Source organism: Salmo salar, chromosome ssa13, assembly GCF_905237065.1.
Source record: "Salmo salar chromosome ssa13, Ssal_v3.1, whole genome shotgun sequence".
Taxonomy (NCBI): domain Eukaryota; kingdom Metazoa; phylum Chordata; class Actinopteri; order Salmoniformes; family Salmonidae; genus Salmo; species Salmo salar.
In genome coordinates this window covers 38,042,074-38,056,304 of record NC_059454.1, presented here as the reverse complement: position 1 = coordinate 38,056,304, position 14,231 = coordinate 38,042,074, and the positions used below count along the sequence as shown (strand labels likewise).

General features: G+C 43.4%; 1 protein-coding gene across 2 annotated transcripts in view; it reads right to left on the bottom strand.

The window, feature by feature from the left end:
- The window catches only part of LOC106567157 (hematopoietic progenitor cell antigen CD34), a 36,297-nt gene continuing 22,066 nt past the window's right edge, over positions 1–14,231 (bottom strand). Inside the window, exons 2-9 of one of the 2 annotated variants that reach the window (XM_014136142.2) lie at positions 12,999–13,205; positions 12,610–12,639; positions 11,811–12,145; positions 11,160–11,240; positions 4,173–4,281; positions 3,960–4,012; positions 2,334–2,486; positions 1–809 (exon numbers count right to left, since the gene is read on the bottom strand). In XM_014136142.2, the coding sequence (XP_013991617.1) occupies positions 627–809; positions 2,334–2,486; positions 3,960–4,012; positions 4,173–4,281; positions 11,160–11,240; positions 11,811–12,145; positions 12,610–12,639; positions 12,999–13,205 (1,151 nt within the window). In that variant the 3' untranslated portion in view covers positions 1–626. The remainder of the gene's footprint in view (positions 810–2,333; positions 2,487–3,959; positions 4,013–4,172; positions 4,282–11,159; positions 11,241–11,810; positions 12,146–12,609; positions 12,640–12,998; positions 13,206–14,231) is intronic. The other variant, XM_014136143.2, reaches the window with a different exon arrangement.

Sequence of the window (14,231 nt, the reverse complement as noted above, 5' to 3'; positions counted from 1 at the left end):
TCAGAGCGCTCCTTTATTCCACTCAGAACTTTGTAAACAGATTTAAGGATGTTACATTTTTTTTGTTGCTATTTTGTACGGTCAACTAAGGTCTAAGGACCAATTTGAATTGAACGTGAAGCTTTGCTTCAATTTAGGGTTAACGGATTTTTGGAAGGAAGCTTTAGACCTGATGACGTGCAGTCAGGGCACATGACGTGGTTGATGTGACCCCAGCTGCCGTCGTGGAGCCAGTGGTGATTAACAACGTAAATCCCTCCTGCCTCGGCCCAGCCTCCAGGCCTGCCTCGGCCCAGCCTCCAGGCCTGGATGATGAAAGCATCCAAGGGACAGGGACATAGCCCTCGGCATCATTATTATCATCATCATTCACATTAGTATCAAGCCTTATCATCATCAATCTTATCTGTCTTTACCATGGAGTTGTATGTAGCCGAAGTGGGGGACATGGAGAGTCTGAAGGAGTGTTATGTGGGGGTTATTGGGGTTATGAGGGGCAGTTTTCATCCTTGATGTCCACTGTAGGATGGGGTCTCTGGAGTTCTGCCGTGTTCTGAGGGGAAGGGTTGGTGTTGGAGGGATAGGGGGGTAAGTTTCATTCTTCTCCAGGGCTTCTAGGGGGGTCTTCACAGCTCTGTGTCTGCCAAGTTGGTGGTGGAGTGGCCGTTGGTGGGAGGGGGCTGAGTCTTGGCGGCCTCTTGGGAATCCCCGTTAGCAGGCTTCTCCTGGGTCTCAAGGGGGTTGAGAGGAGCCACAGACACCAGGGTGTTCCCCTGGTTCTCCTCATCCACTGGGTACGCATCCTCAGCCTGGGCAAACACACGAACACGATCAACATAACATCAACATGCTGCTGGACTATTACAAACAAACATGGATGGATATATTTAACAATATGCTACTGTATACAGTACACGCCACCAATTTTGAATGTTAGAATCTAATAAATCACTGGAATAGATTGTATCAAAAACCCTTAGAGGAGTTGAGCTGCAGTTGTGACTGAACTAAAGCAGTGACGTCCACAATATGGCTCTTCTCTCTGGGTTTCTCTCTAAGGCACATACCCGTTGAGGGTCTTTATCATGTGACCTCAGTACTGACTGGTCTTAGAAAAAAACAGCTGTAGCTCTTTGGCAAGGAGATGAAACCGTTGCACGCGCACGCGCACACGCGCACGCGCACACAGCTGTATAAATCTCATTATATAGGGCGTGTGCTGCTGGAACTCAGTGTTGCTGTAAGTTCTCCCGAGTGGTGCATCGGTCTAAGACACTGCATTTCAGTGCTAGAGGAGTCACTACAGACACCCTGGTTCGAATCTAGGCTGTATCACAACCGGCCGTGATTGGGAGTCCCATAGAGCAGCGCACAATTGGCCCTGCATCGTCCAGGTTTGGTCGGTGTAGGCCGTCATTGTAAATAAGAATTTGTTCTTAACTGACTTGACAAATAAAAGTTTACATGGGAAAATAATATAAACACTTTATTTTAGAGGAATTGTTGGCAGCCTTGTAATTTGTCACAGAGTAACTTTATAAATGTTTTCGTTAATTTTAACGAAAACATTTATAAAGTTCCTCTGTGACAAATTACAAGGCTGGCAACAATTCCTCTAAAATAAAGTGTTTATATTATTTCCCCATTTTGATTTGTATCAGTGTTAGAAATATCATGAAACAGAAAAACTTGCCTGCAAAAATGCGTGTATTATATTTTGGGGGAATGTACAATTTTATTGAAAGCACCGAGCTTTGCATGTTGAATTAATGGAACACAGGTCAGTGAAAACATTGTTTGAAATCACACAATGATTAAAAACTCCATTTCACCATAAGCTGTACAGTGTACCATCTACATCAAGTCATTGACAACTTAACCCGGTGGAGCTGCAGCTAAGCGGACAGGGCACATCTGGCCTATGCTCAAGGTTAATCAGTGCTGTAATACAATACAGTACAACTAATGGGTACCACCCTAAGGTCATACACGAATGAGATCTAGGGTAGCCTACATATTGCAACTAGAATCTAGATGCATTGAAACAACGGTCAACCACAACAGTAAACCGGTGAATAGCCCTACGTGTTCATACTGTACTACCTCAATCAGCCTGACTAACCGGTGTCTGTATGTAGCCTCGCTACTGTATATAGCCTGTCTTTTTACTGTTATTTTATTTCTTTACTTACCTATTGTTCACCTAACTCCTTTTTTGCACTATTGGTTAGAGCCTGTAAGTAAGCATTTCACTGTAAGGTGTTGTAGTCGGCGCACATGACAACTTTGATTTGATTTGACTGTAAGTAAATAGCCTAACAACGATGACTGACCAGCCTCATGCCCTTGGCGTTGTGTCTGCAGTGTTTCTTCAGACAGTAGCCTCCAATGAGGGTAGCAGCCAGCAGCAGGCCAGTGATGAGCAGAGACACCAGTACGGTGGAAGAGTGTTTACCCCACTGAGGAGCTGCCTCCACCACACCCAGCTACAGAGAAAAAAAGAAATCGAGAGAACGAACAAACAAGAGAGAAAGAGAGAGAATGAACAAACGAGAAAGAGAACGAACAAATGAGAAATAAATAAAGAGAGAGACAGAGATGACTGGTTAATACTGAGTTATATAATCATAGTGACCCTACTGCAAATCTGTTATATTTAACTTATTTTTCAGGCAATTAGACTTTCAAACATACAAAAAACACAGAACATCTAAAGAAGTGAAAAGGCTTTTATCAGTTGGCAGCCATATTGGATTTCGCAGGGAAAGTTGCCTTTCAAAGAGTGGTGTGTAGATGGACCAGAAACTTGCAAAATGTGCCACCAACAAGTTAGCTAGCTAACTAAAAAAAAATTGGCAGATGAAGACGGATGCTGAAAGCAGTCAAAGAAGGAGACATTTACGACATAGACGGTATATTGTTTTGCTTGCTTGCAGGGACGTTAGCTTCGTACACAATCTTGTCATCAGCAGTGTAGATGTAAAGTTAAACTAATTGTGAATTCAGTAAAGTGTAAATTATGAAGACATGGACAGTTTTCAAATTGGTGACCTTGATAGCCAGCGGCAATGAATTGGTGACCTTGCTAGCCAGCGGCAATGCAGCAAATACATTTTTCCAAAAATAAAAAATAAAAGACAGGTAGCTAGCTACTCTGCTCATGAATCTAGGATTGCTTGCTAGCTAGCCAATGTGCTAACCTAGATCCCACCAGATCTCTTGCCAAATTAACTGCATTGCTGATTTTGTTTTTTTAACCCTTATTTTACCAGGTAAGTTGACTGAACACATTCTCATTCACAGCAACAACCTGGGGAATAGTTACAGGGGAGAGAAGGTGGGATGAATGAGCCAATTGGAAACATGGCATGACAATAATGATAGCACCAACAGTCTTAACCTTAACCTCACTCATTGGCATGACAATAAGTGACAAGAAGTTGACATGATTAGTTCAGGCACATTTCAATATGGCTGTTCAAGTGATTAAAGTGAATGGGCTCAATAACTGTATCTAGGAGGGGACCAAGGTAGAGTTTGAAACCTAAACAGGGATACACAGGACAAGACAACATCACAGAGAGAGGGGGAGGAGGGACTCTCGCCAGTGTTGTGATCACAGGGCCGTGTCAGTTGGTAGAGACGTCATTGGGGTGGAGGGGACTCTGGGAAGCTGGGGGAGATTCCTCACCCTGGTGACGGGACTGTTCACTCCCGGGATTTATATTAAATCAAAGTGATTTGTAAGTGGGGCCTTGTGTTTCCCTTCCCCGTTTGGTTCCCTATACTCACTGTGTCTCTCCTATAAACAAATTGCTATCGCAGTTGCTATGAAACTACTAACTAAAGCCGTCATGGCACTCGTGTCACAGTACATTCAGAGTTGAGTACAAAAGATAGTACAACATGAATAAATACAGTATTGAACACTCCATCTCTAGTGCTAACAGGGATCATACCTGGCCCTTGATGTCTTGGCTGTTCAGGCTCTCTGACAATTCTTTGACTCCACCTGTTAGGGGAGAGACAAATGGCAGTTGTGAAAAAGGCACCTTTCAATTTCCAATCATCAAATACTCTTATCATTCAAATACTCAAAGTCCCCCCCATAAATCTAAATAAATAAATCAAACACATCATTCTAGTACATAAGACAATACAGGTAAACCTACCATTAGCTCGTGTCAAAACCAGTGTGTTAGAGTTCTCCTCCTGGAACAGTTTAAGGTTGCAGTCTCCTGTGCACCAGGCTGAATCCTCCATGATTCTCTTGGTCACTGACTATGGGAAAAACGTTTCAGATTAATGATCATATCATTTTGCTCACTATTTGAACTATAAACATACGATTATTTATCATGTGTTAAAACCACAACACTGATTTGTAATCTGTTTGTTCTCACAGACAGGCGGAGGTCCCTACAGTCTTTTGGCATGCCCTGTTGTACAGTGACTATAAGGAACTTGGCTGCTCAGACTGTGTTGTGGTGTCCTAAACAGGGCATGTCAATCCTCATCTGAACATCACCACACCAAACACACAATGACGCCAGTATTTGAGCCGTCTGCTGCTTTCCCACAAATTTACACTATGCTCTCTCTCAGCATTCTCTTCCTCTCTGTAGTGTTGATACCTCTCAGATGCTTCACAGTAGACTTGCAGAGTGTTAAAGGTTACTGTAGGTGTAACGTCTGCTTCCAACTCACACTCTCAAACACGTAGATCCCCTGAACGCAGCTCACTTTCCAGCCCACTTTCCAGCTCACACTCTCAAACACCTAGATCCCCTGAACGCAGCTCACTTTCCAACCCACACTCTCAAACACGTAGATCCCCTGAACGCAGCTCACTTTCCAGCTCACACTCTCAAACACATAGATCCCCTGAACGCAGCTCACTCTCCAGATCCCAATCGCCTGAATTCTGATCACCTGTATGTCATTATCACACGCTATTTAGTTCAGTTCTTTGCACCCCATCATTGTGAGGTATTGTTTGTTTTGTGACACACTTCTATTCGGAGCGCTGGGTTTACCGTAATTTACACCTCCTGTGTATGATAGTTTTTGCCTGCCTCACTAATGATGCCTTTTGCCTGTATTTTAGCCTATCGAATTTCCTGTTATCGACCTATTGCCTGATCTCCTGGATGACGTTATGAGCCTTTTCCCTGCCTGTACTGTTGCCTTTTTGGACCCCCTGTGTATGACCTTCTGCCTGTCCCTGGACCCATCTACCTGCCTCCTCCTGTGGTCCTTTACCAATAAACACCTGCTGCACCCTGCACTTGAAACCAGCTCTCTGTCTCCCCTCGTGTTCATTACAGTAGGCTGTTATGTCCGTGCGTTCACCACGCCATAAGCCTTTGCGTAATGGAAGAGACTCACTCACTCACTCACCAGTGACTCTTTAAAGCAGGGTTCTGGATCTCTATGTTCATCACAGTGGGCCTCTCAAATAAAATGTTATTTGTCACATGCGTCGAATACAACGGGTGTAGACTTTACTGTGAAGTGCTTGCTTACGAACCCTTCCCAACAAGGCAGAGTAAAAAATGTATTATAAAAATAGTAACACAAGGGTAATAAAATACACAAGAATAAAGCTTTATACAGCGAGTACCAGTGCCAGATCAATGTGCAGGGATTAGAGGTAGATATGTACATGAAGTGACTAGGCATCAGGATAGATAATAAGGTATTTGAGGTAGATATGTACATGAAGGCAGGGTAAAGTGACTAGGCATCAGGATAGATAATAATAAGGTATTAGAGGTAGATATGTACATGAAGTGACTAGGCATCAGGATAGATAATAATAAGGTATTTGAGGTAGATATGTACATGAATGCAGGGTAAAGTGACTAGACATCAGGATAGATAATAAAAGTAAAATAAAGAACAGATTAGTAGCAGCAAAAATCCAATCCAATATTGCTGGTCACATTCACATATTTAGCAGATCTTATTGTGGGTGTAGCAAAATGCTTGTGTTCCTAGCTCCAACAGTGCAGTATTATCTAACAGTTCACAACAATACACTCAAATATCAAAGTAAAATAATGGAATTGAGAAATATATAAATATTAGGACGAACAGTGTCGGAATGGCACTGACTAGAACACAGCAGAATACATTATATACATATGAAATGAGTACAACAGTATATAAACATTGAAGTGACCAGAGTTCCATTATTAAAGTGACCAGGGATTTCATGTCTATTTACATAGGGCAGCAGCCTCTAAGGGTTGAGTAACTGAGTGGTAGCCGGCTAGTGACAGTGACTGAGTTCAGGGGAGGGTACTGGGTGGAGGTCGGCTAGTGATGGCCATTTAACAGTCTTATGGCCTTGAGATATAAGCTGTTTTCAAACTTTCGGTTCCAGCTTCTGGATGATAGCGGGGTGAACAGGCAGTGGCTTGGGTGGTTGATGTCCTTGATGATCTTCTTGTCCTGCCTGTGACATTGGATTCCTGTAGGTGTCGTGGAGGACAGGCAGTGTGCCCCTGGTGATGCATTGGGCAGATCGCACTTCCCTCTGGATAGCCCTGCGCTTGCGGTCGGTGCAGTTGCCGTACCAGAAGGTGATACAGCCCGACAGGATGCTCTCAGTGGTGCATCTGTAAAAGTTTGTGAGGGTCTTAGGGGCCAAGTCAAATTTCTTCAGCCTCCTGAGGTTGAAGAGGCGCTATTGCTCCTTCTTCACCAGACTGTCTGTGTTGGCGGACCATTTCAGATTGTCAGAGATGTGTACGCCAAGGAACTTGAAGCTTTTCACCTTCTCCACTGCGGTCCCATTGATGTGGATTGGGATGTGCTTTCTCTGCTGTCTCGTGAAGTCCACGATCAGCTCCTTCGTTTTGTTGACGTTGAGGCAGAGGTTATTTTCCTGGCACCACTCTGCCAGGGCCCTCACCTCCTCCCTGTAGGCTGTCTTGTCATTGTTGGTTATCAGGCCAGCTACTGTTGTGTCGTCTACAAACTTGATGATTGAGTGGGAGGCGTGCTTGGCCACACAGTCATGGGTGAACAGTGAGTACAGGGAATACAGGAGGGAACTTATCCTCTGCAGCAGAGGTAATTCTGGGTTTTCCTTTCCTGTGGCGGTCCTCATGAGAGCCAGTTTCATCATCGCGCTTGATGGTTTTTGTGACCGCACTTGAAGAAACTTTGAAAGTTTGTGAAATTTTCTAGATTGACTGACCCTTGATGTCTTAAAGTAATGATGGACTGTTGTTTCCCTTTGCTTATTTCAGCTGTTCTTGCCGTTATATGGACTTTTACCAAATAGGGTTATCTTCTGTATACCAACCCTACCTTGTCACAACACAACTGATTGGCTCAAACGCATTAAGAAGGAAAGAAATTCCACAAATTAACTTTAACAAGGCACACCTGTTAATTGAAATGCATTCCAGGTGACTACCTCATGAAGCTGGTTGAGAGAATGCCAAGAGTGTGCAAAGCTGTCATCAAGGCAAAGGGTTGCTACTTTGAAGAATCTAGAATCTCAAATATATTTTGATTTGTTTAATACTTTTTTTTAATACTATATGATTCCATATGTGCTATTTCATAGTTTTGATGTCTTCACTATTATTCTACAATGTAGAAAATAGTCAAAATAAAGAAAAACCCTTCAATGAGTAGGTGTGTCCAAACTTTTGACTGGTACTGGATATATTTTTACTGCCGATGACCATATTAATGGACACCACTCTAGGTGTGACAGGACCAAAGATTGAATCACCTGACAAAGTAAATGCATTTTCTTGTCACAAACCTTCTCCCATTTTAATAACAATGTTGTTGATATAATCAGACCAGGATAGCGATGCATCCAATTCTGATGCCAAGTAGTTTGGTATTTTTCAATTGTTCTACAGTCACCCCAGCCATTGAAAAGTTTGAATTGTGCTTCAGAAGCAAGCATATTTCTAGGGATAAACACAATACTTTTGGTCTTAGAAACACCAATTTGTTCTTAGCAACCCACTCGCATTTCTTAATTCATGTTTTCAGTACATCAGTTAACGCATTATGTGCTGATGCAGCACTATACATAGTAGTCATCAGCATACATTACCACACTTGCTTTTTCAATTACAGATGGTAAATCATTTGTAAAAATGTAGCAGAGGGGACCTAGACAGCTGTCTTGCGGAATCCCACAGCTTAGATGTATACTGTATGAGAAACTCCCATTAATAGAAATCTGTGTTCTTCTGGATGGATAGCTTTCCATCCAGGATAGAGAAGTGGATGTGAATCCATAACACTTGAGTTTACCTGGCAATAGTACATGATCAATTACATTGAAAGAAACACTAACGTCTAACAACACTGCACCCACTAACTCCCTGTCATCCTTACTCTTTAGCCAATCATCTGTCATTTGGGCTAAGGCCGTACATGAACAAGGGAACAGCTTAGTAGAAGTTGAAGTCGGATTTGAAGTCGAAATCAAGGTTAGTAATCTGATGTCCAGAAGTGCTTTGACATACAGTGGGGCAAAAAAGTATTTAGTCAGCCACCAATTGTGCAAGTTCTCTCACTTAAAAAGATGAGTGAGGCCTGTAATTTTCATCATAGGTACACGTCAACTATGACAGACAAAATTAGGGAAAAGAATCCAGAAAATCACATTGTAGGATTTTTTATGAATTTATTTGCAAATTATGGTGGAAAATAAGTATTTAGTCACCTACAAACAAGCAAGATTTCTGGCTCTCACAGACCTGTAACTTCTTCTTTAAGAGGTTCCTCTGTCCTCCACTCGTTACCTGTATTAATGGCACCTGTTTGAACTTGTTATCAGTATAAAAGACACCTGTCCACAACCTCAAACAGTCACACTCCAAACTCCACTATGGCCAAGACCAAAGAGCTGTCAAAGGACACCAGAAACAAAATTGTAGACCTGCACCAGGCTGGGAAGACTGAATCTGCAATAGGTAAGCAGCTTGGTTTGAAGAAATCAACTGTGGGAGCAATTATTAGGAAATGGAAGACATACAAGACCACTGATAATCTCCCTCGATCTGGGGCTCCACGCAAGATCTCACCCCGTGGGGTCAAAATGATCACAAGAATGGTGAGCAAAAATCCCAGAAGCACACGGGGGGACCTAGTGAATGACCTGCAGAGAGCTGGGACCAAAGTAACAAAGCCTACCATCAGTAACACACTACGCCGCCAGGGACTCAAATCCTGCAGTGCCAGACGTGTCCCCCTGCTTAAGCCAGTACATGTCCAGGCCCGTCTGAAGTTTGCTAGAGAGCATTTGGATGATCCAGAAGAGGATTGGGAGAATGTCATATGGTCAGATGAAACCAAAATAGAACTTTTTGGTAAAAACTCAACTCGTCGTGTTTGGAGGACAAAGAATGCTGAGTTGCATCCAAAGAACACCATACCTGCTGTGAAGCATGGGGGTGGAAACATCATGCTTTGGGGCTGTTTTTCTGCAAAGGGACCAGGACGACTGATCCGTGTAAAGGAAAGAATGAATGGGGCCATGTATCGTGAGATTTTGAGTGAAAACCTCCTTCCATCAGCAAGGGCATTGAAGATGAAACGTGGCTGGGTCTTTCAGCATGACAATGATCCCAAACACACCGCCCGGGAACGAAGGAGTGGCTTCGTAAGAAGCATTTCAAGGTCCTGGAGTGGCCCAGCCAGTCTCCAGATCTCAACCCCATAGAAAATCTTTGGAGGGAGTTGAAAGTCCGTGTTGCCCAGCGACAGCCCCAAAACATCACTGCTCTAGAGGAGATCTGCATGGAGGAATGGGCCAAAATACCAGCAACAGTGTGTGAAAACCTTGTGAAGACTTACAGAAAACGTTTGACCTGTGTCATTGCCAACAAAGGGTATATAACAAAGTATTGCGATAAACTTTTGTTATTCACCAAATACTTATTTTCCACCATAATTTGCAAATAAATTCATAAAAAATCCTACAATGTGATTTTCTGGATTTTTTTTCTCATTTTGTCTGTCATAGTTGAAGTGTACCTATGATGAAAATTACAGGCCTCTCTCATCTTTTTAAGTGGGAGAACTTGCACAATTGGTGGCTGACTAAATACTTTTTTGCCCCACTGTATGTAATAATAGTATGAACTTTCTGTACAAAAAAAGTATAGATAAAACACGAAAAAGTCACTAAATAGCAAAGTCGGGTTGGAACTCGTAAGATGTCACCCTTCTCCGTCGCGCCTCACTCTTAAACCACGACTCCATTTCTGCATTTCTATTTCTAGGTCTGCGAGAGTGCTGTTTGTTATTGACATTTGAGTGAGACTAATGTGTCTGTTCTTTATAATATTTGTGTTATTATTAGGTGCTGCTATTTATAGGGAGTGTTGACTGGTTCTTCAGAAAAAGGGATTGCTTCCCATGGGAATGTACAGGGCACATTTTTTGGAGACCACATTACATGACTTTTCTCATTGAGAGATTTTCATCTTCTTTGGAATGGATCTCGTTTTATGGAAAGGGAAAGGTTAATACCTAGTCAGTTGCCAGCGACCCATGCTACACCCCTACTATTCTTCCACTGACCTTAGACCCCTACAGCCCACAGAGGCGCCCAGGGAGGAGACATCAGTCCTCCTCCTCATTTATCTCCTATGGCGACAGATGGACGGATGATTTAGAACGGCTAAAGAATATCTGAGAAAACATCTGCCTTTATATCAGGCCCCATATTTCCAATGAGCAGTTTGAGGTGTATTAATCTTCCCGTGGCTAAGTGGAATGAAACAGAGACTTCCTCCCAGGCCAAGGTGCTGGGAGCCAGATAAGGGCCAGGGTATAAAGGAATGTGGCACCAGGGTTGAGGGGTAAGGGGCCCCAACTTTTTCCTCCTGTCTGTCTATCTCTGTCTGTATGTCGGTCTCACAGGTAGCTGGTTGGTACAGGCTGATATCTCTGTTAGCGTTGTGGTTGGGAAAAGAGTACAGCACAGTATACACTGGTAGAGGATGGGGGCAGGGTAACTGTACCAGAGATACCCTTGTTAATGGCTTAAACTATACTGTACTGTAACAGATGAGACCTGGGTCGTGTGGTACACCACAGAGGCTAATAGGGCATGGGAAAAGTCCATAAGGATGGATTTCATAATAACAGTAAAACATGTCGATACTCACACAGCTAGTTTCTGAAGAAAGCTCCACCTTGACTGTGTCCTTGTCCTTCACTGCCTCCTTGTCCACACACTCAACAATGGGCTGCAGAAACAGAGACGGCATAAAGCTTTCACTCATTAATTGACATCAGATTTGTAAACGTATCTCTCCATTCACTAATCATCTGCTACCCTCAAATCAAATCCAATTTTATTAGTCACAGGTGTTTAGCAGATGTTATTGGGTGTAGTGAAATGCTTGTGTTTCTGGCTCCGACAGTGCAGTAATATCTAACAAGTAATATCTAACAATTTATACCCAATACACACAATGGAATGGAATTAAGAATATATAAATATATGGTATCTCTGAGCAATGTCAGAGTGGCATAGACTAAGATACAGTAGAATAGTATAGAATACAGTATATACATATGAGATGAGTAATGCAAGATACGTAAACATTATTAAAGAGACTAGTGTTCCAATTATTAAAGTGACCAGTGATTTTAAGTCTATGTATATAGGCAGCAGCCACTTTACATTGACTTATGATACAGGGAATTTGAAAGAAATGTACTGTCTTGAGCCTTCTTTTAGCATGTTAATTATGATACAGCATCTAAATGCATTGTAGGCATTCCCCACCATGATGTAGTTGGGTATTACTCACAAGAACAAAAACAGGGGCCTGATGCCCCAGTTGCACAACAGGTGCACCCGGGTCATCAGTAGCTTCAGTGCCCTGTGTGTCAACACCAGGTCCAGCTGTGGTGCCAGAGGTGTCACCTGTGGCTACAGGGTCATGCTCTGGCACCATGGAGGTGAAGTCAGTGTCCTGGTCTGGTACTGGAGTGAAGTCAGTGTCCTGGTCTGGTACTGGAGTGAAGGCAGTGTCCTGGTCTGGTACTGGAGTACTGGTCCCAGCAGTGTTGTCAGCTGTGGAGTTAGCGACGGTAGTCGCCTTGTCGTCTACAGGGGCTTGGGGTTCGATGGTGGCATCAGTACCTGTTTTTTTAAACATTTTTATTGAAAACATACAGCTCCGAATACCCAGTCCCCTTGACCACCCTCCGGAATCCTCACAATCCCACCCACATGCCCCATCACAACCCTAGTTTTTGACCTATCCTAACTCAGTCACCTGATGGAAGACAATGGATGTGAAGAAGAAAACAAACAAACATGCAACAGGTACCGGTAGAGACGAACAGACGGGACAGGTGGACAGGACAACGTATAATAACAAACCGACAGTTGCGAAAGGGAAGTGACCAAACGTAGGGTCAAGTGGATTGAAGTTCATTTGGGAGGAAGACTGTTATTGGGGACGAGTTGTGTTCGGTTTTAGCAACATCTTTTTTTTAATCAACATAATTAGTATCTAGTTCTATTTTCTTTAAATAGAGAGAAGGAAATGAAGAACAAGAAGTAAGAGGACAATCAGATAAAATAATAATCAGCATCAGTACCTTGAGTGTCGTCTGCGAGGGCTGTGACTCCTAAACCGGCAGAGCAGTGTGATAGTTAGAACTCTGAGCACTAGGCCTACTAGCTCTGCTGAGGTTATAACTGTCATTAAATGCATTACGAATGGGTGGAATGTAATTCACTTATAGATGATTGACCAATGGTTAATGGAAAGGTATTATACTCATTACTCTACCCTATATTCATTATCCAGAGCTATACAAAGTCTCTACTTCTAGCAATATTATGTTCCTAGAATTTTAATAGGCGTAATGAGAGACAATCTTAAAATCATGATCCATTGTCATCTCCTTGGATATAGCATATAGGCCTAACTACTGACTTCAAAGCTTTGATGTGGACTTGGTCAGGGATCTTATTAAGATCTTACCTGTTGTGTCTGTGGGTGCAGCAGCCAGGGCGTCTGTGGGTGCAGCAGCCAGGGCGTCTGTGGGTGCAGCCCCCGGGGCGTCTGTGGGTGCAGCACCTGGGGAGTCTGTGGGTGCAGCAACTGGGGCGTCTGTGGTTGCAGCACCCGGGGCATCTTTGGCATCGGATGTATAAGGTGTATCAATGGAATCTTGACAGTGAACTTCATCTGGGCAAGAGAAACCAACATGAATCAACATGTAGACCTGATACCATTGCTAAGATACACTATATGACCAAAAGTATGTGGACACCTGCTTGTCGAACATCTCATTCCAAAATCATTGGCATTAATATGGAGTTGGTCCCCTCTTTGCTGCTATAACAGCCTCCAGTCTTCTGGGAAGGCTTTCCACTAGATGTTGGAACATTTGGGCGGGGACTTGCTTCCATTCAGCCACAAGAGCATTAGTGAGGTCGGGCACTGATGTTGGGCAATTAGGCATGGCTCGCAGTCAGCATTCCAATTAATCCCGAAGGTGTTCGATGGGGTTGAGGTCGGGGCTCTGTGCAGGCCAGTCAAGTTCTTCCACACCGATCTCGACAAACCATTTCTGTATGGACCTTGCTTTGTGCCTGGGGTCATTGTCATGCTGAAACAGTTTGGGAAAGGGCATTTCCCAAACTGTTGCCACAAATTTAGAAGCACAGAATCATCTAGAATGTCATTGTATGCTGTAGCGTTAAGGTTCCCCTTCACTGGAATAACAGCCCCAGGCCATTATTCCTCCTCCACCAAACTTTAAAGATGGCACTATGCATTGGGGCAGGTAGTGTGATTCATCACTCCAGAGAACGCGTTTCCACTGCTCCAGAGTCCAGAGGACAGACAATTTTTACGCGCAACACGCTTCAGCACTCGGGGGTCCCATTCTGTGAGCTTGTGTGGCCTACCACCTTGCGGCTGGGCCTTTGTTGCTCCTAGACGTTTCCACGTCACAATAACAGCACTTACAGTTGACCGGGGCAGCTCTAGCAGGGCAGACATTTGACAAACTGACTTGTTGGAAAGGTGGCATCCTATGACAGTGCCATGTTGAAAGTCACAGCTCTTCAGTAAGGCCATTATACTGCCAATGTTTGTCTATGGAGATTGCATGGACGTGTGCTTGACTTTATACATCTGTCAGCAGTGGATGTGGCTGAAATAGTCAAATCCACTCATTTGAAAGGGTGTCCACATACTGTTGTGTAT